The 27719-nt window shown below is 32.0% G+C and overlaps 1 protein-coding gene across 1 annotated transcript; it reads left to right on the top strand.

The window, feature by feature from the left end:
* The first annotated feature begins 123 nt into the window (after positions 1 to 123).
* On the top strand, positions 124 to 27276 carry chic (profilin chickadee). The gene is made up of 4 exons (XM_072541222.1): positions 124 to 370; positions 18297 to 18468; positions 25033 to 25132; positions 25812 to 27276. The coding sequence occupies exons 1-3, from the start codon at positions 260 to 262 to the stop codon at positions 25128 to 25130; spliced, it is 381 nt and encodes a 126-aa protein (XP_072397323.1). The 5' UTR covers positions 124 to 259; the 3' UTR covers positions 25131 to 25132; positions 25812 to 27276.
* The last annotated feature ends 443 nt before the right edge of the window (positions 27277 to 27719 follow it).

Below are 27719 nucleotides of genomic sequence, written 5' to 3'. Positions count from 1 at the left end.
ATATTTTAACAAAATTCCAAATCTATTATGACGTCATTACTAACGGAACGCGGCTTCTTTTCTTGATAAGCTGTTGGCGACATTGATCCTTTTAAAGCGCAGTCGCACTTGTCTCTTAGAGCTTCCGCTGCCACTACAAATCTTCCTTGGTAGACAAAAGTATTCGGCTTCAGTTCGTCGTGCGGCAACTGCTCTAATTGCACCAATTTTATTAGTGAGTAGAACCGTGTGTGGAGTGATTTTTTAAATTTACAACAATATGAGCTGGCAGGATTACGTAGACAAACAGCTCTTGGCTTCAAAATGCGTTACGAAAGCCGCAATCGCTGGGCACGACGGAAACGTTTGGGCCAAATCAGATAATTTTGATGTAAGTATTTCATTTTTACATGTATTTATCACGATTTATTGTCCAAATAAGGATATTTTGATCTAATAATTGCATTTTATGAACTTTTGCAAACAAAAGAAAGTAAGGGCTTGGCCAGGTTTCCTTCTGATACTTTTAAATCAATAAAAGCTGCTGCACTGCCTGTCTGATTTGTAAATTGAGTTTTCTTTACAACCGAACAAATCAAGAAGAGTAGTTTTGTCATATTTATCAAAATTCTGCTATAATTTGTAACACAACTAGCCGGTTCAAAAACAAGATGGCCGACCTGCAAATGCGACGTGTGTGGAATATGAAGTGTTCTTTTTACACCAGATGTAACTTAAATTCATATTAAATGATATTTTTAAAGATATTTGCTGTTTACTTATCACTAATTAAAAATTGTTACGATTTAAGGTATGCGTTATAGTGATTCAGATCAACTAAAACGAGAAATTTACAACACTCGAAAACGATAATATACGAATTTCTTACACTTTGGTGTGACAGACTTAATATATATGTGGTATTTTTATATACATATATTGTATGTACGTTGTACGTTGGTTAATAAAAACCTCTGGTAGGCTGGTGAACTAACGGAATCGCTGGAACCAGTTTTGAAGCTCAGATAAATGGCATCTAATAAAACCTGAAGTTGATCACAGTTTTTTACAAAGCAATCTTGTCATGACCAAATCTAAAGTCTCATATAGATTCACTTTGTATCCTTAGAAGTTTAAGGTCGATCGGTGTTTTGTTACTTTTTGTATTGTGATCCGCCCTTACACTTGACATAATGAAATGTCAAAATCATGAGGGTGCACAAAACAGTCCTTCAACTTGTGAGTATGCTTTGTATTGATCCGTTGGTGCTGGTCATTGAGCTTTGGCTTCAGCCTTAACCTTCGTTATCAGAATACTGTCTTGTATACTGATTGCAGTTTTAATTATTTTTATACTAGTGTGCAGAATTCTAAAATTGATTACTTTTCTTTATTTATTTTCAAATCATCAGTCTATCCAATATAGGAATTTAGAACTAAGGTTCAAAATGAAAACGTTTCAGGATGTACCTATCTTTTTATAATTTGCAGTAACATTCTTATTATAATCTTTAAATACTGCATTCCATTCCAACTTCAAAACAGCTATCTCAATGAGTAGCCCTATAATCTAAATCTGAATCATAAGTCATTAAATGCAGAATTATCTGGATTGGAATAGTGATCATTTTCTAATTTACAGCCTATCTGAAAATACTATCCTCAATAATATAAGATTTAAAACTATTGTGGATCATTAAAAATTTTCTAATATATAACAAAATGTTTATTTCTCTTGATAATAATTGTCAGGTGTATAAGAAAAATAGGTACAAACCTAATTGATTCTCTTAACTCCACCGCAAATAATTTTTTTTGTAGTTCCACTTACTGTCCACTGAATCATAATATGAGAATAGTCTATATATTTTAATCCTTATATACAGTTTGTAGCACGAATCCAATTAGTTTTGTGATAGGTAGGTAGTGATTCTTTATACCGTGGTTTACATTTGAGAAGCTTTGAAAAGAGGTAATTTGGCATGGCAGTGATCATAAATATGATCACCAATATATTTTTTCGTCTGATTGAAAGGTAATAAGAAAATTTTGAACAATTTTTGTACATTAAGCTGGTCTGGTACCTGTAATTTTCTCAAGAGTGTTTCATAAAATGAATTCATAATACAAAATACTGGAGGCGTTCTTGCAACTTGCTGTCTGACACTGAAAATTGTGAATGTATTGTAAATACTTAACTGAAAATTAGCTGGAAAAAATAGCACTCTTTATTTCACTGTGGGAGGGGGATGTACAGGTAGAATAATTTTGTGCTTAGCTAGAGACAGTTCTCAGAGAATTGTTTTACATATCATATTGTTTAAGTATTGTATATTTTCTATAGATGATTATGGAATATTTTACAATATATTTGGAAACTCTAGGCCAGTCTTTAGGACCCATAAAAATCACTTTTTATAAATCACAGAACTAACAGCCATACCAGAAAAAACATTGGTCTAAACACTAGTCAGGGTGTTTTTTTACACCCTTAATATTTTTCTCTGCTTTTCCACTTATCTCCAAACAAATGTAAAATTAAAGTGTTCATAATTTTATAATCATTGCAAAATTAACAATGTTGCCAGCATCTCAAAATTTTAGGCCAGATCATTTTCTAACCATAAAAATTTGTTTTTGTAAGACAGTCTTGAGCGAAATTAAAGCTTATTGTTCTTTATTCGACTCCTAAGTTATTTATAACAATGCATATATCATTAACTTGAAAGCTAATGAGATAGGTCACATTTTAACAATTTGAGTGTCATTTTTGTTTAGTAAAAATTCTCATATCGAACCTGAACTTTGATCAAACACTTGAATATTATCTCTTTGTGATAAGTTCTGTTACTACCTACAAATAGTCTGTTCACCTTTCTTTGTGTTTAGTAATATGTTAAACACAGTCTTTGTGTATATCAGATAATTATAATCACTTTTTTTCTGAATATGAATTATTCATCATGAAAAACCCCAAAAATATTTCACCATTTTCAACAGATAATATCATCTGATTCTTGATCTGCCTTATCTCAGTCAATGAATTGATTATAAAATGAAAATGACTTTTTACTTTCTCATCAACTGAATACATGTGGGCACATGTCATAAGTAACATATAAGTGATATGTTAAAATATATTTCAACCAAATACCTATAAAGCTGAACCTTCTTTTATTTTACTGACAGTTCAAATTAGAGCTTAGACAGCTCAGATCATGAATCATTTTGTGATTCAGATAAATTAAAATCCAACATTGTTTTAGTCAATGAATCATCTATATCTATTATAGCCCAGAAATCTTTACAGTTTATTAGCAAAAAAGCACTACAAAAATAACAAAGGAGAAGAAAGGTGCCATTATATATGTTGTAATTAATGTGAAATGAATATAATATTGTAGCTACGTATACCTACTGTAGAATATTCAGTGAAACTTCAAGTTCATTCCAAATTTCACTGAATTATAATTATAGCTACATCAGGAGAAAGAGTCTGGCAACTCAGAAACTTAGCTCACTGGAGAGGAATCTGAATTATATGGATTCATACATGGTTTTTTCAAACAAAACACAAATGATTAATAATTATAACTTTGGCAGTGGAAACCTCGTATTTAATTTCTTCTATTTATATTTTTTATACTTTATAAAATGGAAAGTAACAGTAGAATTTTCACAAGAAATTAGGCTATTGTGTTTAGGGCATATAAGATTCCACTGAGAATATCAGTTAAAACATCTAGATAAACATATTATTTTATATACATATAAAACTGATAAATAATTGGAGATGTTTAATGGCATGTACTAGTTCATATACCTATCTAAATGCTTTTTGTGATAAAATAAATTTTTTTCTGGAAAAATAAAAAACTGGATTCAACTTAAAATTGCTCATCATCTGCCAGTATCTATTAATACAAGTGAGTCATTAGATATTTCCAGCTACTGATCTTTAACAGAAAATATTTAAATTATCCAATTTCATTTTTGCTACTAAAACATAACAAATTGACTAACAAGTTTTATTTGTGAGTCATTGAAAGATATTTTACTGGAAACTGTTCAAAATAGCAAAATATGAGAAAATAAGTTTTAATTTTTCAGGTCATCAACATGGAAAAATAACTAAAATTGACTTGTAATTGTACTAAAATTGTAATTTTATCAATATTTATGTTGCCAATTCTTCTTTTACTAAACTCTTAAACGTCTTCTTCTTCCTCCTCTTTAAAAGCAATTCTGCCTATTCATTGTCAAATTAATACCTCTATTCACTCCATCCTTTGCAGGGTCATCCAATACTTCTTTTGCCGATTGGTGTGTTATCTCTTGTTATTTTGATGACACAGGTCTCCTCCATTCTGCTTTGGTGTCCATTCATTTATACACTGTATGTTACATTTTCTTCTAATGTCTTCACTTCTCTTTCAATCCTCAGCATATTTCCTGTAATTCTTCTCAGTACTATCATCTCTGCTGTTTCCAGTAGCCTTTGTCTTGTGGCTGTGTTGGGTTTTGTTTTTGAGGCATATGTCATTATTGGTCTTACACTGGCTTTATAAATTCTTGACTTTATGTAACCTGTGTGTTTCGCCATATAGTGTTATTAAGGCATCCTGCCAGTCTATTCGCTTTTTGTACTTGATCTCACACTTCTTTGACCAGGTCTCCATAGCTGGACAGTGTAATTCCCAAGTATTTTATTTCCATTACTTGTTCAATACTGATGCCATCAATTTCTACTTTACATCTGGTTGGTTCTTTACTGACTACTATTATTTTAGTTTTCTGAGATGAGATTGTCATATTAAATTCTTTTGCTCTTATGTTAAATCTGTGGACCATTCTTTGCAGACTATTTTCATCTTGGCCTATCAATATTGCATCACCTGTGTAACAAGAGTATTTTTATTTCTTTGTTTCCCATTCTGTATCCTCATCTTTTGTTAACGCTTTTGATGATTTCATTCATGATCAAATTTTTAAGAGCATGGTGCTCAACGAATCCCCTTGTCTTATTCTGCTGCCTATTTCTATAGGTTCTGCAAATTGTCCATCTATTCAGACTTTCATTTTGTTGTTTTGGTAGATGTTTTCAATAGTTTTAATAATATTTAGGGGAACTTTTCTATTATACAGAAGATGGAGTCTTACTCTGTCAAACACTTTCTTTAGGTCAATCAGACACAGAAATGTTGGTCTGTTACACTACTGTGATTTCTCAGTAATTTGCTTTATTTACTCTAAACTTGTTTCAATATAATATTTAATATCATCTATTTGATCTCTAATATTGTTGATACTCTTCTCAAAAATTGTAAAGTCCATTTGAACACTAAAGGTTATCAACCGGGGTAATATTTTATGGAAATTTGAAGCTTCGTTTCAAAAACTTATAGTTTTTCACGAGGCTCAAAGATGAAGTTAATGAAGCTAATACTGTTCCATCCAGTAGGAATTGGGGAATTTTGGAAAATATCTTGAAATACTGCTTTCTTCTTTTTAACCATCAAAACAAAAAACCCAAAAATGTTGTTTTATATGCCTGTTTTCATGGAAATATCTAATTATTAAAATCATTTAGCAGTGATTCGATATGCCTGTGGTTTTATCACATTGAATTGACAGGAAATTTTGATTTTTAATCATGTGCTTTCTTCTATAAAAACTTTTCTAAAATATCATTTTGTATGCTTTGGAAGTAGGTAGGTAGTGGAATTTGTTTTAAATGGTTAAATTGTTTTAAATTTCTAATTAAACGCCAATAAATCCAGTAAAAAGTACAATGTGATCAACTACAACCAAGTCCATGCTGTCCTCATGCTTTATTCCTGAACATACCATTACTGACCACCATAGCTTAGATGGGGTTTGAATTAGCACTGTGTGAATCTCTCATCAGTCATTTTCCATATTCTTTTACTAGATAATGTATGGAGAATTCATTAGTAAAAATCACATTATTCGAGGGCACTAAGTTCCAATGTTAATGTGCAGTCTTGCTACTCAGCGATCCGGAAGCAATTTGGATCCACATGCCTGTCTATAAGCTTTTCCTCAACTTTCAGCGAACTGTACAAACACTAACGGTTGCACTTCGGACTTCTTGAAGTTGACTTGACTGAACTGATGTTAAATGACATCTCGCAAAGTAGTAAGGTGAAGAAATCTGTCGTCAGTAGCAGTAGTTTTGCGTTTTCTGACACCACTTGTCTTTTAATTAATTTCCATCAGTTTGTTGAAAACTTTTAAGTACCCTTTTGATGGTAGAGTGATGGACATGAGTATTCTCTCAACATATTCATAATTACAGTTCCTCAAACTGTCCTCAAGTTCTCTTATATTTTTTATGTTTAAAGTACGATTTTTGAACCAGCACTGTTTTTATTAACTTGTCAATTGCCATATTATTGATGTAAAAAATTATTATTCAGTTCAATATCACGATAAAATGTATTAATTTTGTCGTACATCAGGCTGATAAATCAAGGGAGTATGTGTATCACAGTTGATTGTGAAGAACAAAAATACACTGTATTACATCTCCAACATTATTATTTTTTTAGTGTAGTAAATAGTAAAAAGGATATGACAGATATGACATTTATCATAATTTGATATCTCATATTTTTTCAGTTACAGTCCGTTGTTCTTAGAACTTTAAAAATAAAATTATAAAAGAATACGCTAAATTGAAAAACTTATTCCATGAATTTTCTTAATGGGTCATCTGGTATATATTCAGATTCAATATTTTTCAAAACTTACCAGAATGAAAAAGTGTCTCGTTGCCGAGAAGTTTTTCATTCATACGTCACAGTTGATATATGCAAATTAAACTGAACTGAAATTAAACATTTTTGCGATGGTTTTCTTATAGACAACATAATACAAATATTCCGATCGTTAGAGACGAAAATTCCACTGAACCTCTAAAAATCATATGTCCATTTTGAGGCTCCGAAAAAGATGCAACAAGTTTACCATTCCTACGCCCCGGTTTCTCCCTAAAACCCAAAAAGGAAGGAAGTTAACGGAAAACATTGATTTACCAAGAATCTGCACGTCGCAGAAAATTTTTTTCGAACAAGGTATATGTAGCTAACAAAAATGTTTTTATCATCACTTTTTATGTATGCTACGTTCCTATAATTTTTGCATTTTGCCGCAAATGAAGTCAGTTTCTATAAAGCTTGTAAATAAATAAACGTTGCGCGATTTTTACCGTTTTTTACGATTCTCATGAGATCAATAAAATTTATCACATCCATTGACAGGTCACTATGGAATTTTCCATTATTAGAGCCTAATTTTCAAAACCTATAGCATTAAATTTCGATTCTCAGTTTTGGAAATTTGAAATAATATGCTAAAAAAAAGCTGAATTAATCTTTCATATTACAAATGAGTCAAAACGTTTCAAACTGCCTCTAACTGCTAATTTGTTTATAATAATCATAAAAAGTACTTAGTTTTATTTTAACGATAAAGGCTGAAATTTTTATTATAGAGTAGAAGATTAATAGAATAAAAAATTAGAATTTTTTGGGAAAAATATATATTTTTAACTATTTAAACAAATTACATTGTTTGTTTATTAATAATATTAAAACATTGCAAACTTGTAATGAACACAAAAAGTACATCAGAATTAAAAAAAAAACGATCAAAATCTATCAACTAGAACTGGAGATAAAGAAACTTAGAAGTATTTTGAAGTTAATTAACATTTTTGAACTCTTGAATTTTTAGTTCCCCCTTAACATGTTCCATTAATCTTCATCTAGCCTCTTTTTTAACACTCACAGACAATGTTGTCATAAGTTTAATCCTATCCCTACTTACTTAATAACAACAAAACGCGTTTCATTAATTCAAATTTAACAAATCAAAAGATATGTTAGAGAACAAGGACGTCAAAAAATTTTTCGTCAGTGCTCAATAATTATAGTGAATATCATGAATTTTATCAAGTATCGATTTCCTTATCTATGGACGATGAAAAATATTGTTTAATTTTCAATTACGCGGATTACTAACTACATCCAATTACGTTTTTCTGGTCATTAGAAGATTCTCGCTTTAAACGATATTGTGGTAACAGACTAGCTCAAATTGGACGTGCAATTACCGTTTATTTTAATATCTCTTGTCGGCTAGTTTGTATTCAACAGTTGGAACATTGCAAGTGAAATGATGTTGAACAATTTAATGTCTTATGATGGAAATGAGTCACTTTATTTGTTAATGAATTTATGTGCATAATTTTGTAATTTTAGTCGAATAGTACAGCGGCGTGACGAATACGTTACAACTAATTATTTTTATGTAAATATCGATAGTCTTGCGTTTTTCTTTTCACCTTACCACGAATCGAATATAAACTCAACCTGAAAAGAAGTATGACTTTCTAAATCATGTATTTAATATCAACATTTGCATTTAGTATCTTGTTATTTTTCGAAATTTAATTTTTGAATATTTCTCATTCTTTGAGCTATTGAGTTCTCCAATTAAAGTATATTTGATTAAGGATGAAAGCTTTTACTTAACCGGTCCTCTGTGTGTAGAAAGTTACTAACAAATTCTCACAATTTTTGAAGCACTGTCGAAGACAAGCAAAAATACTGTTTTAACTGGTAACTATTCTTTCTAAATCTTAGTGATAAGTATTTACTGATAAAATAATAACAATAATACTCACAGTTTTTATTAATGAGAAAATGAAAACATATTTACAGTGTATTCTAGAATTAGATCCATACTGTTATCGGTATCTTCATTTGGATTGTAAATTGCGACTGATTGTTTCGATGCGATTTTCACGTTTCCATCATTCTTCCATTAAATTTTCACATTTCCGCTCTTTTTTCTCAAATTGCAGGAGTATCAGTGTTCAATGCTTCTTGTCGTGTTTCCAAAACTGCGGAGTATCAGTGTTCAATGCTTCTTGTCGTGTTTCCAAAACTGCTGCGTCATTGTAACCGTTTCTTCCAACATAGATCGTAGTAAGTTTTGCATATTACCCAAATATGTTCAGTGGGATTGAATTCACAATGGTAAGAGGGCAATCTTAACACACTATGTTCAAAATTATGTATAATCTCTTCTACTATAAATAATTTTGGTTTTTCATTCCTTTTGGCTAAATGTAGTAATTCCGACTTGAAAAATCCGGAGAAAATAAAATATTCCTTAACTATTCTTTTGTTTTATCTACTGTCTTATCTAATGAGGAAGATCCTCATTATGCTGTACAGTATAATGGACCATTCGCTGTCGAGTGTCTAGCGATAATCCAAAACAGTAGTAAATTCGTGTGAAACATAATTTATCAGTCTTGTATTATAGTTCTGATATGTTGGTTTGAAGGTGCCCAATAAATGTTTAAATAAATACATAAAAGATCAAAGAATGAGTGAATACAAAAGTTTTAGTGTTCCAGGTAGGACTAAGAATATATGGTTACTGGTATAAAATTATTATTACCTGTCTTATAAAATTTATGGTCAGCTTTTAAATACAAACATTCAATGGCACGTTCCTTTAATATTTTTATAGCTACCTAAATAATAAATGATATTTTGCAATGAAATGAATTAGTTGTAAATAAACTAGCTTACCAGGTATTGTTTAATAAAGAGATGATTTATAGTCCTAAGTCTTACATCTTTATTCCTCTGACAAAAAGAATATATTAATAGCTTTATTCGCGGAGATAGTTCCTGAATAGTTTTCGACAATCAAATTCTGACTAGTTTTCGTATTAGCAAAGGTATTAGTTTACAGCCTTCAATTCTCCTCAAATGATTTTCGGACATTTCTTACTGTTTCTAACTTTAAAACCACTAATAATAGAATCGCTGGATCGAGTGTCCTGATTTATTTTCTTTTTCACCGGGTTTAGTATCTGATTTGGGTCTTGGTGTTGGTGATTACAGCGGACTGTAGTTTTAGGTCGCTATGTGGCTTGTCTTTTCTTCTCTGAGAGGCTTACCACACACGATGTTTCATACGGTTCGAAGGACCATGTATAATTTTCTTGTATCAAGTACGAATTATTTATTCTATTAATGAAGGAACGATTTAAAGTTCTGGATTAAAGTAATACCACTAAACCCAATTGACAGTTTTGTTGACACGAACGGTAAGTAAATAATGACTTGAAGCGTGACAGACTCTGCCTTCCTCATTTGTTACCCGCCTTTTATAAATTAATTGTTAGGTCAAACTTTACGCTTCAAGCTTTATTACTAATATATATTAAACAAATACTTGTTACATTGCCGCCTACCATTGCTGCTATTTCATTTTGAGACATTTGTCCAGCTTTTAGGAGACCAAATACCTGGCCTACTCGTTTTGGTGATAGATCAGCGTTTTTCCCCATCTACAAATGTATAATACCCTTAATTATACCAATAACTTCAGTGCATATGTTTATAACCTAAAAAGTATTAAAAAAAAAAAGGATAAATCACTCACCTCTGCAATTAAATTACAGGTCAAAACTGTTTACGAGTTCAAATGTTCACAGACAGTATTTGAGGTTATAAAATGCACACTAGTTGACAGGACGCAATACTGTCTAGAAATGGCGGATAGGGCGGTGTTGCCAACGTTAAAATAGTACAATAATGTTACCATACTATATTAAATGTTGATATGCGAAAAAATAACATTCCTGTTGATAAAAATTATTAATTTAAAAAAATGCAAATTTTTAATAATTGTCCTAATAATTTGGCCAGGTACTGTATATGCCTGTAGGTAAAATTAAAAAAAAAACGTTTAACTATTTCTCTAGCAATAATTGGCAGATAGGTTCTTTAACTCCTTTTTGATTCTTGATCTTAAATGGGAGCAGCATTTTCAAAATGACAGTTTTTCAAGAGCGGGTTTAACAAGAGCTTCTTCTGTGTTGTTGTTACAATTCAACGGACGTTACATTGTAACAGTATTTCCCTAAATATAACAACTTCTATTAACTTGTTCACTCAAAGACTATTTTTAACTGGTTATTTTTCATGTACTATACGACGTATTTTATTTTAGGATATAAAACAGGTAACCTTACAAATTAATCTAAACACTTATTCCCTGAAAACCCCAAAAATTAACTCTAGTAACAAGGTAGTGATAAGATTATAAATTTTAAGTAGTTTACCAAGTTCACATTCTTAGAATCTCGAACGATTATGATTAACTTACAAATTTTCAACAGTAGGCTTATAAGGGGGGATTATTTTTGTTACTTTACCATCATTTTAAGAGGCCTTTAGGATAATGAAGGCACTATATTTGTAAAAATTCTTTACATAGTTTATATGTTGACTTTTCGATTTCCAATACTCATTAAACAAAATTAAAAGATAAAATATATTAAAAAATGTTTCTACATCATACCAAAATATAAAGGGTCTCGTATCATTGACTCCACCTATCTATTGCAAAGGTTAATTATTTTTAAGAGTAACTGATAAGTGTTGTCTTCCACAGTTGTTATCTTTTATTGATTTATTTACCATTAAGATATCTATTAATTGTGCCATCTCAGATAACAATAATTGCAAATCGTTATTTCGTGATTACAAACTGGTATAATGTATTTCTAAGATACACACATTCTTGTATCACTTATACAAGAATCTTGTAGTAAAAATACTCAATGGTACACAATTTTTACTTTATTATGGTAAAAAGTAGAAATTTTGTCTGCCTTTAAATGCATCAAAAACTTTCTTTTACGCAAAAGTAATTTGTGAAAGTAAATTTCCTTTAGAATCCTTAATAAGAAAAATAATTGTTGGGTTGGAATAACTAAAGTGAAGTAATGAAGTAATTTCATAGCCGTTCCAGAATATTATTTGTATGTACTCATTTTTAGTGGAACTTGCACTGGGAATATTATTTTAGAACAGATCCCATCAGTTGTACTGAGTTTATGGATAAAGTTAATAGTAGAGAAATAAGGAACAAAATTACCCTGTCACAGACTTTTACCCGGTCAGATATTTGACAAGTTTTTTGAGTTTTATGGATCTCGATAAAAAACCTTTATGTTTTCTACAGTGGGTTCGGTAGACTTTTTTAAATTATTAACAATTTAAGACCAAAAATGCAGTATTAAAAGTATGTACTTTCGTCTACCAGTAAAAAGTAAAGTATTTTGAACGGATTTGTAGGTGATTATTTGATAAAACTAGTTTAAAGCTTTAAAATGGAGTTTTTATGAATGCTGATTTACTAATTTGTTGCTTAGAAAATTGTAAAAAACCTAAGAATTCTTAATTTTCAATAAATGTTGTACTATTGTAACAATGCACCTACAACCTTGGTATTGCGTGGAAGGTTGGGTTATATTTAAAAATGTGGTTCAAATTTTAGAGTAATTCATTAATTAGTATAACAGTTATTCAATTTGCTCATCTCATTAACTTTTTTCGTAACAACATTGCGCAACTTGATTGCAAAACATTGAATTTTTGCCATATAAACAATTTGAGTAACTTTTTATTGTTCTGAAGCTATTTTCTTGTGGCATCTTAATGCAATTACGTAGAGAATGCCAAAAACTTGCGTAATATGGATTAAACGTAAAAACAAAAAAAATTGTATTCACTCAATTTGTTGCCACTATGAATATCACGACTTATATGTTTAAGATGAAGAAAATATTTTTTCTATTTCCCGGCAAAAAAAATTTTTTATATTCGAAAAGCTGACATTTTTCACAAATAAAAAAAAGTTGTCCTACGGCAATTACGGACGAAGTTGGTCATTTTTTTTTAATTCATAGCTTGTTTGTTTATAACAATTAAGAAACATAATTGCGGCAATACTAGTATTTTGAGTTTTTTATGTTTTTCCAGTTAATCGATCTTACGCAAGTTTTTGAAATTCCATTTTACTGTGAAGTGTTTATGTCTTTTTTATTTATTAAAGTCTTTATAAATCAATCGATACCTTACATTCTTCATTCCACCAAGGCACTGGATTGTTTTTAATAAATGAAGTTTTCTTTATGATTATGTTGGCTGCATTTAAAATGATGTTATTGAAAGCTTGTATGTCTATATCAACATTATTATATATTCTATTGACGTACAATTTGCATTGTTGGTTCTCCAATTAGGGGTATGCTTGCCATTTTTTGTAATTATTATTGGATAACGATCACTGTTAGAAGTGTAGTTTAGTCTGTCCTATGTTGTTAATAGAGATAAATTATTGTCAGTTCCAGTTAGGATCGGAGGTTTTGAATATCCGTTTGTATGTTACATCTTGTAGGGCATCCATCATTCAGTATTGTTAAATTTGACTGTTCTTGTCACTTTTTCCCTAGCAAGTTCTCTTCGATAATTACAGTGGAATCATAAAGCTATTATAATCATTAAAATCACCTAAAATACGCGGGGATGGCATTTGACGAGGTTTTGTAGATTCCGTTAATCAATTTATTCTCCTGGTGGTAGGTGAACATACTGAATGTTTATATACGAAAGTTAGATGTTTCTATAGAGCGTTTCACGTTAAGAAAATAACATTGCGGAGATAGGGCCATGTATTTCTTATGGACGATAGAAGCGCAGCGATGCCACGATGAACACAAGCACGAGTCAGGGTTGTAAAATTTGTATTTTCGTTTTCACAGACATGAATTAATGTTTTTTAACGTAATTGACCAAAAGTGTCCATTCGAAACAAGAGATGAAAAGTAGGGAAAATGATTTTAATTAAATAAATAGTATTTACAAAAGATAATTTTATTTTATCTTATTTTAATTATAGTAACGACAGTTTATTTGTTTTTCGGTAAGAATATCATATACCATGAATCATAGAAATCAGTAGAAAATATTGCTTAGTTAAATCATGCACTTTGCCGGCTATCAAAGATTTAAAAGCAAATAAACGGACCGCTTGGAATGCATATATCTAATTACTAATTACAATTTAAAATAATACGGTGTGCGTATGTCAGCGATTTTATGTCGTTCTCTGAGACTTTTTAATGATAATAAGGCTTTGTGGTTCTTCAGTTGTTATTCTTTACAGTTAAATGTTAATTGAAAATGGAAATTCGAAAAATATATCGACAATCTAGTAAACCGCATGCCTGAGAGTTTTGGCAACACTGATCTCCATAAGCCTAATGTTATTTTCTTAACGTGGAACGCTGTATATATTCTTTAACTTCAAACAAAGCACGTAAGAGCGTTATTTACTTAGACGATGATTGAAATCTTGAACGCCTGAACTGTGCCTGAAATCTTAATGCTTCACATTGATTACCACAACTATTAGCTATATTTTAAGCAGCTCAACTTTTTCATTGTCCTCAGTGAATTTTTTTGATTTAATGGCAAATGTATAATAATTACACAGCGTTTGTCTGCAGTTTTGCAAGGTTATTATCGAGATCATAGACAAACCTGCTAAATATACATAATGTGAAATGTATTAATAAGATAAACGATAACGCATATTGATTTTTAGTTGGAAGGTTGCGTTTTCTTTCATTTCCTATGAAACGATTCGAATAAAATATACAGCTGCCCGAACTGTCAATGAATAGATGTCATGACGTCATGGTCTCCCTTGGCTCACTTTATTAGTGGCACCACATACAGCCAAGGCATGCACATCTCAGATGTATTTCCATATTTGTCACAAACAATTTTTTTTAAATATGGTATACTGTGTCAAATCACATCTGGTAGACAGACGTACTGAATAATTAATTAGCGGTTTCATTGGAAACGGACATATTCCGTTTTAACACATTCGGTTTTTGGTGTTTTTTAAAAGTTGCTGCATGTGTTCTAAGCTAATTTAATACTTGAAATTTATTCAAATGCGATTAATTTGGTTTAAAGGCGTTTTGTCCTTTGTCTCTTAGTTTTATTTTTCGTTTTTATTATTTTTTTTTAGAACGTTTTTTCTCTTTGCACTTGTATGTCGCCGTATCGGGTGGCGACAAATTGCATAAAAAAAATCCGAGTTATTTGCTAACCTTTTAAAGCATAATTATTACGACTGCAAAGAGTTAATAACATTACTCCTAATGATAACTAAATACACAAGGCTTTTTTCAATTTGCTTTGCTCACTGGGAAGTAAAGTACTTACGAAGAAATCGTTATTTTTATAACTTCGATGTAAAATAATTCTTTAGATTGTCTAAACCTGATTCAGTATATTCATATTCATAACTCTTTATAACCAAATAAAAAGAAAAACGTGGCGATCGGATGTAAGATTTCATTTTGAAGACTTTTTTATGGTGATCTTTTTAAGCATATTTTCAACATTAACTACCAGTTCCCCAAATTCGAAGAACAATTGCATGCGTTGTCTGTAGTTGACCGCTTAGTTTCTTTAATTTATTCTGCGTGTTTATATTGTACACAGTTGGCTTTGTGCGAGTAATCAGTGAAAAGTGAAAAAATAGGGGTCGAAAGAAACTCACACAATAGGAGTTCGTGCTTTAACGTTACTTGGGAAAAGGGACTCTGCACATTCAACATTAACTACCATTAATTCCCAAGTTGTCCAGAGAGACTTCAATCTTTTTCTGCTCTGTCGTGTGCAATTCCCAACTTCTTGGTTAGAAGTCTGAAAAACATGTTTGGGAAGTCCAAGATCAATTTCTTGTTACTTTATAGTGAAACGATAATCTTCTTCAATTTCACTCCGTCTCATACTTTCGGTATTTTTCGATGTTGTGCTGGAAGGTCTATCCAGCACATCTATATATCTATATGGACGTTTGAATAGAGTCTGCACAACTTTTTTAAGTTTTATAGTAAAATTTAATGTAAATTAGTTGCTCGCATCTCTGTCAAAAGACAATGTACAAAAGCATGATTTTACGAACTACAAATTTTCTATTTGTAATTACGCACCGCATTAGCCAGATGCATCGTTACCGAGATACATGATATTTTCATGAAGGGTACTAGATTGTTTTGAGCAAATAAATTTGAAATAAATGGAGGGGTTTGATGAAAGTTATGCATATGCAAGTGTTGGGAGCTTGTTATCACACCCTACGTGTGTGGAATTACTAAATAGTCTCAGGTTCTATAGCTTGATGGTTCACTGATATAATGGTAATTAGCTGTATACGTAAGGAAACAGCGAGACTGCTTCTTAAAAGCCTTAAACCTAGCCCAATAAATAATATACAAGATCGATAGTGCACCGATATTTCCTTTTTAAGTCGAGATACAAGTAAGCACTATTAGAGGTTTTGTCCTCTTCAACCAGCATTCATCCAGTTGTTTTTACTCACTTAAGGTAAGAAAAAAGGGGCTGCTATGTGACGTCAGCAGATGTTGGACTTTCCGTCTATTGTGCCGATACCGTTTAAGCCATTCGCAAAAAAAGGTCGATGTACTTCTCTGAAATTGGCTGTCGGGCATACCTGAGGTTAAAGCATAAAATAGAAATAATCTTATGAATAGGTACTTAAATATTTACTGATTATTGTAAGAATTTAGAACAATAAGCATATTCGGTTTTTTCGAGAATTTAGAAGAATAAACTTAAAAGTTTTTCGATGGCTACCTGACCTTCCTTGAGTAGCGTGCCCAGATTTAGGCATTAGTTGGTATAGGTAATGGATTTTGACAAGAGCTATGACCTTGTAAATAACAGGTAAACTTGTGTACTGCATCGGCATGACTTATAGCTCTTGTGAAAATCCATTACCTCTAGCATTCACGACAGTGTCCCCATGTTTTTCTCGATGTGAGGCATGTAATAACTGAGCTTTTGATAAGCCAGTTTATTGACGAAGGTTTCGGAGACGAAAATATTTTTTCTTACCAATTCATCTCTCCTATCGTTCCATTGATTAACTACAAGAATCTGCTACCTCTCATATGCCCCAATTATTTAAATTTTCTCTTGTCATATCATTTCTGTTAAGTCACCTACGCCTTGACCTATTCTGTTGTTTAAAACGCGTTGAACCAACGATGTTAGAATTACACAATAAGACCACAATCGAAGACTTTTACTTGTTTATCATGTTAACTTTCATGATCCATATTTTACACCCCTATAGTAATACAGGATACACGTACAATTTTTATTCAGAAAGTTTTAGTACATAAATTTTAGTTCTGACTGGACATTTTGTAAACCTATGTAAGGTAAATATAACAAATATCCAAAATTAACATGTTTGAATTTTGCAATTAAAAAACATTTAAACTTATTGCTCAGTTTTATAACCGTCGATGAAACTCAGTTAACCATTATACTTCAGAAACCATAGAACAGTGCGAACCTCCGACATTAAGGAAACCAAAAACGGCATCATTTGGTAAAAAAGAAAATGTTTTTCCATCACGATAACTGCTTATAAAATTCATGAGTTGTAATTAGTGCTTCGTTTGTCCTATTCTTTAGATTTTCGTCTAATTCCGAGGTAATTGTTCCTGAAAATGCTATTTCGTGGGCTTGAATTCATCGAACAACAATGAAGATATTGCTTATTTGGAATGTAATTGAAATAAGTGTTATGAGCCATCAGCAGACTATATATTAAAAAACTTAATAATTTTTCCCGAAAAAAAATCCTTTAACTTCATTCAGGCCGTATATTTTTGTATTAAATACCAATATCGTCAAACGCATTCTGTGTAAAAAACGCTACAAAAAAATCGAATAATATTGGCTTTTTCCGCTAGAGTTATTTCAGTTACATTCAGACCGTGACAGTTTACAAGTTTACCATCATTAAATATTCCAATTAAATAATATTCCATTAATAAAAAAGGTATCATTTTTTACGCTGTTTAATTGGTAATTTAGAACGTTTATGAATGAATTAAATTGAATATTGTTTCGTGTTGGCTACTGTTTGTTGGAATTTGCGCCTCGGCAAAGTATCAATTATCCTTTTTAATTCCGGTGTATGAATGTTTTATTTTAAACAATAATATTAAAATTGTATTTCTTTTCTTTTTGTAATCGAGAGGAACTTTACAGAGTGGATAGATTAAAAGAATCAAAAATATCAGTCATAAATTTATTTTTAAATCGTCTGAATAACATAAGAATAGGCATAAGTTGTGTCAGTATCTTCTGCAAAAACCTTTCTGTTCACATTCAATTACAAACAGCACATGAAACAGATCTTGTTGACCACGACGCCGATGACTTTTTTATATCAGTAATGGAAATAAGTTAAAAAAAAAATAATTTGAGTCAAGAATTTTAGAATTTAAAAATAATATCCATGTTGTGATAACACTTTGTATTTAATTGTTGTAACTAAACTGTTACCTTCTGTTCCAGGTATCAAAAGAAGAACTAGCAAAATTAGTTCAGGGCTTCGAAAAACAAGACATTCTCACATCCTCAGGCGTAACATTAGCCGGTAGCAGATACATATACCTCTCTGGCACAGACCGTGTAATTAGGGCGAAATTGGGAAAAGTTGGTGTACATTGCATGAAAACGACACAAGGTAAGCGATATCTGTAAATTGTGTATTGAGAATACCGTTTTTATATTTGTATAACAAGAGTATTGTCTTCTTCTTCCTCCTCCTCTTTATAAGCAATTCTGCTTGTTCATTGTCGGATTAATACCTCTGTGGAAGGAAGGTTGGCACCCCATCTTTTGCGCGGTCCTCCGATACTTTATCAGTGCTCTCATCTCTGCCGTTTCCAGTAGCCTTTGCGTTTATGACTATTTTATGTACGCTAATTTAGATTTAAATGTCTTAATCGTATTAAAACTTTTGGCACTAGTGTGACCAGTAATCGTCTATCTCTGTTGACCAATATAATAATCATCTCGGAACGCCTTAAACATTCCTCTTCATGATTTCAAAAAGGATTAACAGACTAGACTAGTTAGTCTCGATAATGAGAAGAAATGTTTCTATATAGTATACCCTAGACAACTTTTGGACATTACTTCGAAAACAGTGATAATTCGATTATCTTTTCAAGTTTCATCATGAACAATGTTCTCGTTATAGAATGTACAATTTATATCACATAATATGAACGAAAAAGAAATAAACAATTTCTGTAGATATCTATAAAATTGAGAAAGGTCAATTTTATTATTTTGACTAACAAATTAATAAACCACAATTATTGATGATTACATTGTGTTGAACTTGAATTTTTGTTTATGTTAAAACAGATAAGAAGATACTAATTAAAAACGAAAGACACCGATATGTAAACAGTGCTTCTTTTAAATAAAGTTAAGTCGACATTATATAGAACAGTATTATTGACCAATTATAATGACAGGTAGAAAAAAACAACCTTGCGTCAAGTTCATGCCACTCCATTGCACATTTTTTACAGTATCCAATTTTAAACGTTTAAAAAGTAACGTGCACGCGAGATTTTATTTGAATAGAAAAAAATCGTTTTACTGACTTGTTTGAGAACTTCGCGCACAAGACTTTTAAGAAGATTGTTTGAAACACTACAAGATAGCGGTGTTTGTTAAATCCCCAAACATCAATGATGGCTTGGTTAATATTCGATAAAAAACGTTATATTTCCGATGTTTCGATGTTTTGTGCCTGATAAAAAATATACATAGAATAGTTCAAAATATTCTTTCAATCATACCATAACATCAAAGAATATGATACAATTAAACAGGATATTCTGAGACCGGTACCTCTTAGAACAGTTGGTAGAGTTCATGGTTGTACCTGGATCTCCATACTTCGTTTTCGTTAATACATAGGTCCAAATATCTTATGGACTTTTCTTTCAAAGACTTCCAGCTTTCTTTTCCCCCCAAAATTTCCAGTCTGTGTTTTTAGAGCTTAACACATGTGCGAGTGAAAAATAAGCGTTGTTTCCCTTTATTATTCTTCTTTGAATTTCTGATTTTTCTGTTCTATCCGTGCTTAATGCTCCCACTGTTTAAAAATTCCCATATGTTTTAAAATTTCTACTGTTTTATTATCATCCTCTAATTCATTTGTGCGTATGTTTCCCTAGCTCTTGCCCGTATAAGCTTTTTTGCCCTTTGAATATTTATTTCGAGTCCGGTCTCTTGCCCCTGTTTTTAATTGTGAATATATTTCTGCCGCCTCTTCCGTTCTATGAGACATAATGCTGATGTCACCGGCATAGGCGGCAATCTATTGCTTTATTTGATAGATTAACTCTTCCTATATTGAAGGGTCTTATCACATGCCCGAGAGACAGGTTGAAGAGTGTCGGTGCCAGCTCGTCTCCTTGCTTTATTCCTTTGACTTGAAAATTGAAAAGTTTCTTAGTGAGCTCATTTCGTATTCTGATAGTTGCTGTTGACGAGTCCATTGTTGCTTTTATTAGTCGGATGTATTTGTGGTTGATGTTAAAGCTATGCAATATTTTATATAACTTTTGTCTATTTATTGAGCCGTAGGCCTGTTTGAAATCTATGAATATTTTGTGGACGTCAATGTCGTATCCTCACGATTTGTTCAAAATTTATTTGACTGTGAATCGCTGGTCAGTTGTACATGTTCCTTGTCGAACACCGATTTGATATTCCCCGACAATGTTTTCAATTGTTGAGTCATTTGTTGAATATGTAAAAAAAAACTTTGTACGTTGTGCACAAGAGTGTCATGCCGCGATAATTTCCGCATTTTCAGTTTATCTCCTTTTTTATAGATTGTAGAACATATAATCCCGGTTTTCCAGTCACTAGGGATCTTTTCATCATTCCCAATCTTGTTTATGAGCACATGCATTTGTCCTACTATGTATTCGCCACCTAATTATACAGTTCAGAAGAGACTTTATCAATACCTGGAGCCCTCGATGGGCTGGTCGCGTACTGAGAATGGAAGCCGAAAGATAGCCCTAAAAGAACCCTTGATAACAAAAATGCATAGCGCAAGATCAAAATAAAGGCCACGAAAAAAGTGGGAGGTTGGAGGCATAGTTTAAAGGAGGCTAAGGCTCGATATGGGTTGTAGAGCTACTGGCGAGAGAAACAGGATATTACGGAAAAGAAAATTCATCTTTTTCCACAATCGTCGTTTTACAAGTATGCATTGACGTGAATTAACAAATATATGCTTGCATATATGACATCAAAAATATACGATTTGCAGATGGCACTGTCCTAATAGCTGAATGTCTTAAGGATCTGCAACAGATAGTTAAAAGAGGAATAAATATCAGCGACGAAAGTAGCTGATCTCGTTAACATAAAGACACAAGTTATGGAAATCGCAAAGATTCGGCAACATCGAGAAATCTTAACAATACATGGAGAATAAATAAAGTCCAAAAGTATAGAGTTCTGGGACAACCATAAATGAAGATGACTACACTGAAGACATTAATTCTAGAATAGGCCAAGCAAGAAATGCGTTAAAAAATGAAAATGTTATATATTCTTTAGCCGACATAAATATCAGAACGATTTTCAAAATAAGACTACTAGATGGATAGAGTAGAAATCACAGATATCTCCTTTGAATCGCTAATAGAGTTGAGAATGTAATACCTAGTATTATTAAATGTTACGACTTCGAAATTGAGAGTGGCACAGAAACGAATGGAACGGTCTATGCTGGGAGTGACGTTGCGGGACCGAATAAGAAACGAAGATCTGCGAAGAAGGACGAGTATTCTCGATGTTGTGAAACGCATAACGCATAGCGGAACTGAAATGCAACTGGGCAAGCCATGCAACGAGAGTGCATGACTCGAGATGGACGAGCAAAGTTACAAATTGGAGGATAAGAGCAGACAAACGTAGTAGAGGAAGACCACCTACACATTTGGCTGACGACATCAGGTGTATCACCAAAAATTGGCAACAAAGAGCACAAAATCGTAAAGAATGGAGGAGTTTAAGGGAGTTATGTGTCCAGCAGTGGACGTGATAAATGAAGGCTGGATGATAATGACGATTATAAAATGTTAATGAAGGATGATACAGACTTAAAATAACTTAATCTTGTCGATAATGTTACATAACATGTGGATATCTTGAGCCATCGATTATGAATGTGAAAAATGTCGGAAATGTGTAATACTGATATGTTACGATTGATTGCAACAGAGAAATACAGCGTGGAAAGCAAAATATGACAGAAATCTGAATGCATTACATAATATTACAATCTTCTTAAGAATAAAGAAACGACAACTGCAAAGCTTAAACAGTTGCAAATACATATTTAATGATGAATTTCTATACCTTTCCAATAGCTATTTTATTATGTGTTTTCATAATTTATTTTCTCCGATTAGCTAAGTATTTCCAATCATTTATTCATTTATAATTACGGTTTTCTATAAATAGAATTCAATTGTGCATTGATTCAACACGTACTTCTATAAATCATACTTTTTTATTTATAGCACTCTCTAAAAGGTAAATAGCTTTATTTTCAATAAATTTTCATTTTTCATTACCTAAATTGGTGCGGGCTGTAATAAATATTCTCGTGTTTTTCAAAATTCCGTCGGTTTAAAATATCAAGTAGTCGGAATGTCTCGATGTGTATTTTTAATGCATATGGGTCAACATACCTAGATTCGAACTCACCGTCGGTCGTTTTCAACTTAACGATTCATACATTTTTGATGCACTTGCCAATTTTGAATATCCGTGATAGATAGTATCCGAATACCAGATGTTTATCTTGGAATGTAATTTTTCTAATGTGTTAATACATTAGTATACGTTTACGTCTAAAAACTATTAAGTTTCTAAATTACCCCGTTTAGTCTTAACATAAGACATGTGTGGTTTCATGAATATTTAAGATTCCAAATTCATTTCATACGAGCATTCTACTTTAGTTTTGGATTCAGACAAGAGAAAACAAATATTTATAATAAAAATGGAGCTGTCAAAATCACATTTCATGTGCTACAGCCGTTAGTGAGCCTTGCTCTGCTTCAAAATATCCTGCAATTCATCCCTGTCGAGTGTCTGTCTTGTTCATCCCCTCACTCCAATAACTGTAATCTTCCGCAATATCGCCCATGTATCTAACCTTAGGTAATCTCTTTATCTGTTTCTCCATAGACCCTGTTCGTTCTCCCCGGTATATATGGTCCTCACTTTTGACCCTAAGTAGCACAATTCTTCCACAGTTTTGATAGTTCCATGTAGTATCTCTTGTATTATTTCTTGTAAGTTATGTTGTTAATTTTCTGTGTATTATCAATTATAAGTGAGGTCTTTTCTGTGGATTTTTTGATAAATATGTGAAAGGTTAAACCGCTTCATTCATCTCTTACTCTTTGTTACCACGATATCATCAGCATAGGGAATTATTTGTAGACATTTTGTATACGAATAAAAAATTCCGACACAAATGTAACCTCACTATTTTGTTGACATAAATTGAGAGTTTCATTGCGATACAACAAGTCGTGTAGCTACAATGAATTTTTAAAATTAGCAAGTCAGTCGAAAAATGGATCCTGGTCGAAAACATTTTCGAGGAATAATTTTTTACAATTTTTGGAGAAGATTATCCCAACAGCAACGTCTCGCTGAAATGGTTTATGTGTTTGGGAATGAAGCATCATACCAGTCAACTATTTCCCGCTGATATTGCGAATTTCAACGTGGTCGCTCCAGTTTCAACTACGAATCCAGGCCAGGTCCACCCAAAACAGCAGTCACACAGTAAAACGTTGATCCGGTTCGTCAGCTAATTAAGGATGGCCGCCGTGTAACATACCGGGAGATAGAGGCATCTTTGGGCATTTCAAAGACCTCGATCCAAAAGATCATAGATGAAGAACTCTGTGATTGGTACGGAAAAAAACAAAAAACGTTTTTAATATTGTTAGTTGCGATGAATCTTGGATATACTCCTACGAGCTGGTGTTTCACGATGAGGAAAAACCAACAAAAGTGATCCATTCTAGAAGTGTGTCAAAGAAACTGATCGCACCTTTTGTGTCAAAATCTGGTCATGTGGCAACAATTCTTCTAGAAGATCAAAGAACAGTTACTTCTGATTAGTATATAACCGTTTGTTTACCAGAAATTATCGCGAAACTCCGACAAAGCAATACATACCGGCGAATCATCCTACATCAGCACAATGCAAGTGCTCACTCTGCCCAAAAGACAATAGAGTTTTTAGAGCTTCAAAACATCGAATTGTTAAACCATCTACCTTATAGTCCCGGCCCAAGTCTTTAAAACAGCGATTTTGTAGATGTCAACTGAAGACAATAATTTTTTTATCAATTAGTTTGAATGTATGCAAAAGTCGATCTTGGTAGGGCATATTTTGAAAAGCAATAAACTACTGTAAGTCTATATTTTTTGTCTTTATGGTTATATCCAAAACTAAAAAGACAACCATCGTAAGAGTACCATTAACTTTATTTCGGAGTGTGCATAAATTTTTTCCAACGCTATGTTGAAAAAGATGCATAATCATAATAATATCTTATCTCCATGACGCTGTCCTCTGTTAATTTTTAAATGCTTCAGAGAGATCCCCTTGTTCCCGCAATTTACACTCAACTTTCATCATTGTCTTTGTAATTTATTCAAAGTAATTCGTGAAGTATCAGGCAGAAATGTGTACGCTCTATTAAGAAGGGAAAACCGTGTAGAGTTAAAGCAGGCAAGCACGTTTCTTATCTCGTGTATGGGTGTCTAATTCCTGTATTCCATTTTTCAGGTTTAGGCAATTTGTTTCTGATCAGAGACTGGATTAATTTATTAATTATTATTATTAATTTATTCTTTGATCGTGAACAACTTATATTGGATATGAATCCGTATACTGAACTTTTCTGTATGGTTTCGACCTCATATGCATCCATCTACATATTATCGACGCACTGTTACTCGAAACTGTTCTAGATTTTTCTTGTTTAAATGATCATTTGACATCATGTTCTTTTGCAAGTTAAATTGTCAGAATAAAGGATAACATTTTTATTTTTTCAACATTTCTAGATTATCAACAACATAACTGTAGGTCTTTTGCAAACCATTTAGTCAGCTAAATATATTTGTTCATCTGTTGTATCAGCTATTAATTGTTTTTTTTTTGTTTCAGCTGTTGTAGTATCCCTTTATGAAGATCCAATTCAACCTCAGCAAGCAGCGTCAGTGGTAGAAAAGCTAGGTGATTACTTAATTACCTGCGGTTACTAGAGGTAAGAAACATTTTTTAATCATTCATCAAAAACTATTTATACTATTTTAATACCTTCGATATGTTGCCAATATTGTTTGATCTATCCCACTTCATAATTTGTGAAAAACTAGTTGAATGAGTTGAAAAATAAAATGGATCAGACAGAACTCGGTGGGGATTTCCCTGTTTACCACAAGTGAAGCAACAGAATCAAGCTTATACTTTGATCTTAATGACATTTTATACTTTAGAAGCTAAAGTGTAAATTTGCATTACATCTAAAGTTTAATAGATAGCACTTCTAAAATAACATTAAGCAATTAGTATACTTCCTTATAGGTAGGAATCCTTATAGATCAGAATTCCAGGATTCGGTTCGGTTAGCGGTAGGAATTCCAGGTCTGGTAACCGATCCGGCACATTCCTACTTTTATAAGAAAGTTTACGGAAAATAAGTACCTTTAGCTATTCTTTCTAGGTGGTCGAAGTAATCAGAACTCTCCTAACGGGATCGGTAGAATCGGGCATAATCGGTAGAATATGCTAAGAATGATGATGATGATACAAAATTTAGTAAAATAAATGAAAGTTAGACAAAATGTAACCTATCGGCTTTTCGACATGTTACATAATTTCCTAAAAAAACCTGACTATAAGCAACAGATTGAACTCAATTAACCAATTTTTTTTTGTTGCAGATAGTGTGTGCCGCTGTAAGCAGCCATGCCGTGCGGCGAAAAATTAATTATTATTAAATTTGTATTTTTTTCAAAATAACAGCGAACCGGCAATGTGTATACCGAGTGCATCATCATTAAATACATGGAAAAGTCATAAAATCGGAAATTGTATTTTCCTTTTTTTATCAAACAACATAAAATATATATTATATATCGGTCAAATCATTAATTTTTTCATCGTTGTCCATCGTGGTTTCAGTTATGTTACGACGGTCCTAATATTAAATTTATAACAAAATTTTTGGCTTTTAAACCTTTTATACATACCTCGTAGCATAACCGCAACAATTATTGCCAATCATAATTTTTGACTGTGGTCTCAATTATCATTGTTTTTTAAGAGTATTTAGGATATTTTAAGTTTTTTCGAGTGTTTCGCAAACTTAACTGAGATAAGTTTCCGGAACATCATGTGATTTTTTTAATTATAAAGCATTTTCTTGTTAGCTTTTCTCATACCATTGCTATCTCTAAAAACATTTGATACTGAAGAACTTACAGTTTAGGATTTTTTAATAAAAAAATCTCTAGTCCTGCTGTCTCTATTTTATTTTCGATCCTTTACCTTTCCTGGACTCCTGTGCTTTTTGTAATAGTGCCGATGTGGATCTAAAAACTTACTTCGGAATTTATCAGAAAAAGGGTTAGAGTAAGCACAAAATATTTATACGGTTTAACAGTGTAAAGTGAAATTTTATTGGCTTGTTTAAGTTTAAAAAAAAACATTTTGCTTTAGGTTATAAAACATTTTTTTACAATGAAGAGACAATGAAAAGACAGTGTAAGTGAACATTTTGTTTATTGCATTTTACTAAGCTTTTTAGATAGAAAGTCAAATGGAAAAGCGTAATTTTCCTACTATTAAGTAAACAGTTGTGATATTTTTATTTTGTAGTAAATTTAAAACTACTATTTTTTATAGCTACGACTTAATTTTCAAATACTTATTTTGTTTTATAACCTAAAACAAATCAAGTGTTACGTCTGCTTTCCTTTTTATTTAAGCTATGATTGGTGTGAGCTAGTCCTATTTCCAAATTAGCAGCACTAGTTTACCGGACACTTTAAATAAGACCATTTTGGAATTTTTGTGATAAATTATCATTTAGTTTTTATTAGTATTTTTCGCCAGTATTTAAACGTTTTCAAATATATTTAGGCTATTACACCAATCAAATTTTTTTTTGGAAAAAAAATATGACAGTTTTCAGTAAAGAAAAACGCTCATATTTTTTCCCCAAAAATGCAGTCATATTGTAATGCATAATGCTCAGATGTCTTTTGATATAATGAAAGACAATTACTTTTTACCTCCTAATTTAAAGTAAAATCGAAAAAGTAGCTTTGTAAAATTTCTGATATAATTCGCAAGGGATATTGTGTATCTAAATGATAAAACATAATAAATTTGTATTATAAAGTATTTTGCTGTTTTATTTTTAAAACCTTAAATAATTAATTTTCATCATCATCATCAGCCCTGAGTTGTCCATTGTTGAACATAGGCCTCCTCTAGACTTTTCCATCTGCTTCTATTCTGCGCCTCTGCTATCCAATTTGTCACGATTCTTTTGAGGTCGTCGGTCCATCGCGTTGGGGGTCTTCCTCGGCTTCGCTTGTCAGCCCGTGGTCTCCACTCAAGCAGTTTTTTTGTCCAACTGTCGTCTTTCATTCTTGCAACATGTCCTGCCCATCTCCATTTTTGCCTTGTAATATGTTCGATAATGTCTTCCACTCCGGTTCGTCTACGAACTTCCTCGTTTCTTATTCTATTTCTTAAGCTTATTCCAAGCATTAATCTCTCCATCTTTCGTTGTGTCCTTCTCAATTTTTCGGCTGATGTTTTTGTGATTAATTTTCATACAT

The sequence above is a fragment of the Diabrotica undecimpunctata genome, chromosome 8, assembly GCF_040954645.1.
Source record: "Diabrotica undecimpunctata isolate CICGRU chromosome 8, icDiaUnde3, whole genome shotgun sequence".
Classification (NCBI taxonomy): Eukaryota; Metazoa; Arthropoda; class Insecta; order Coleoptera; family Chrysomelidae; genus Diabrotica; species Diabrotica undecimpunctata.
Note: the sequence above shows the minus strand (reverse complement) of the source record. Positions and strands in the feature narration are given on the sequence as shown.

Coding starts and splice junctions, on each gene's coding strand:
- chic (XM_072541222.1), top strand. CDS start 260: ATGAGCTGGCAGGATTACGTAGACAAACAGCTCTTGGCTTCAAAATGC. Junction 371..18,296: donor CCAAATCAGATAATTTTGAT/GTAAGTATTTCA, acceptor CTTCTGTTCCAG/GTATCAAAAGAAGAACTAGC. Junction 18,469..25,032: donor TTGCATGAAAACGACACAAG/GTAAGCGATATC, acceptor TTTTTGTTTCAG/CTGTTGTAGTATCCCTTTAT.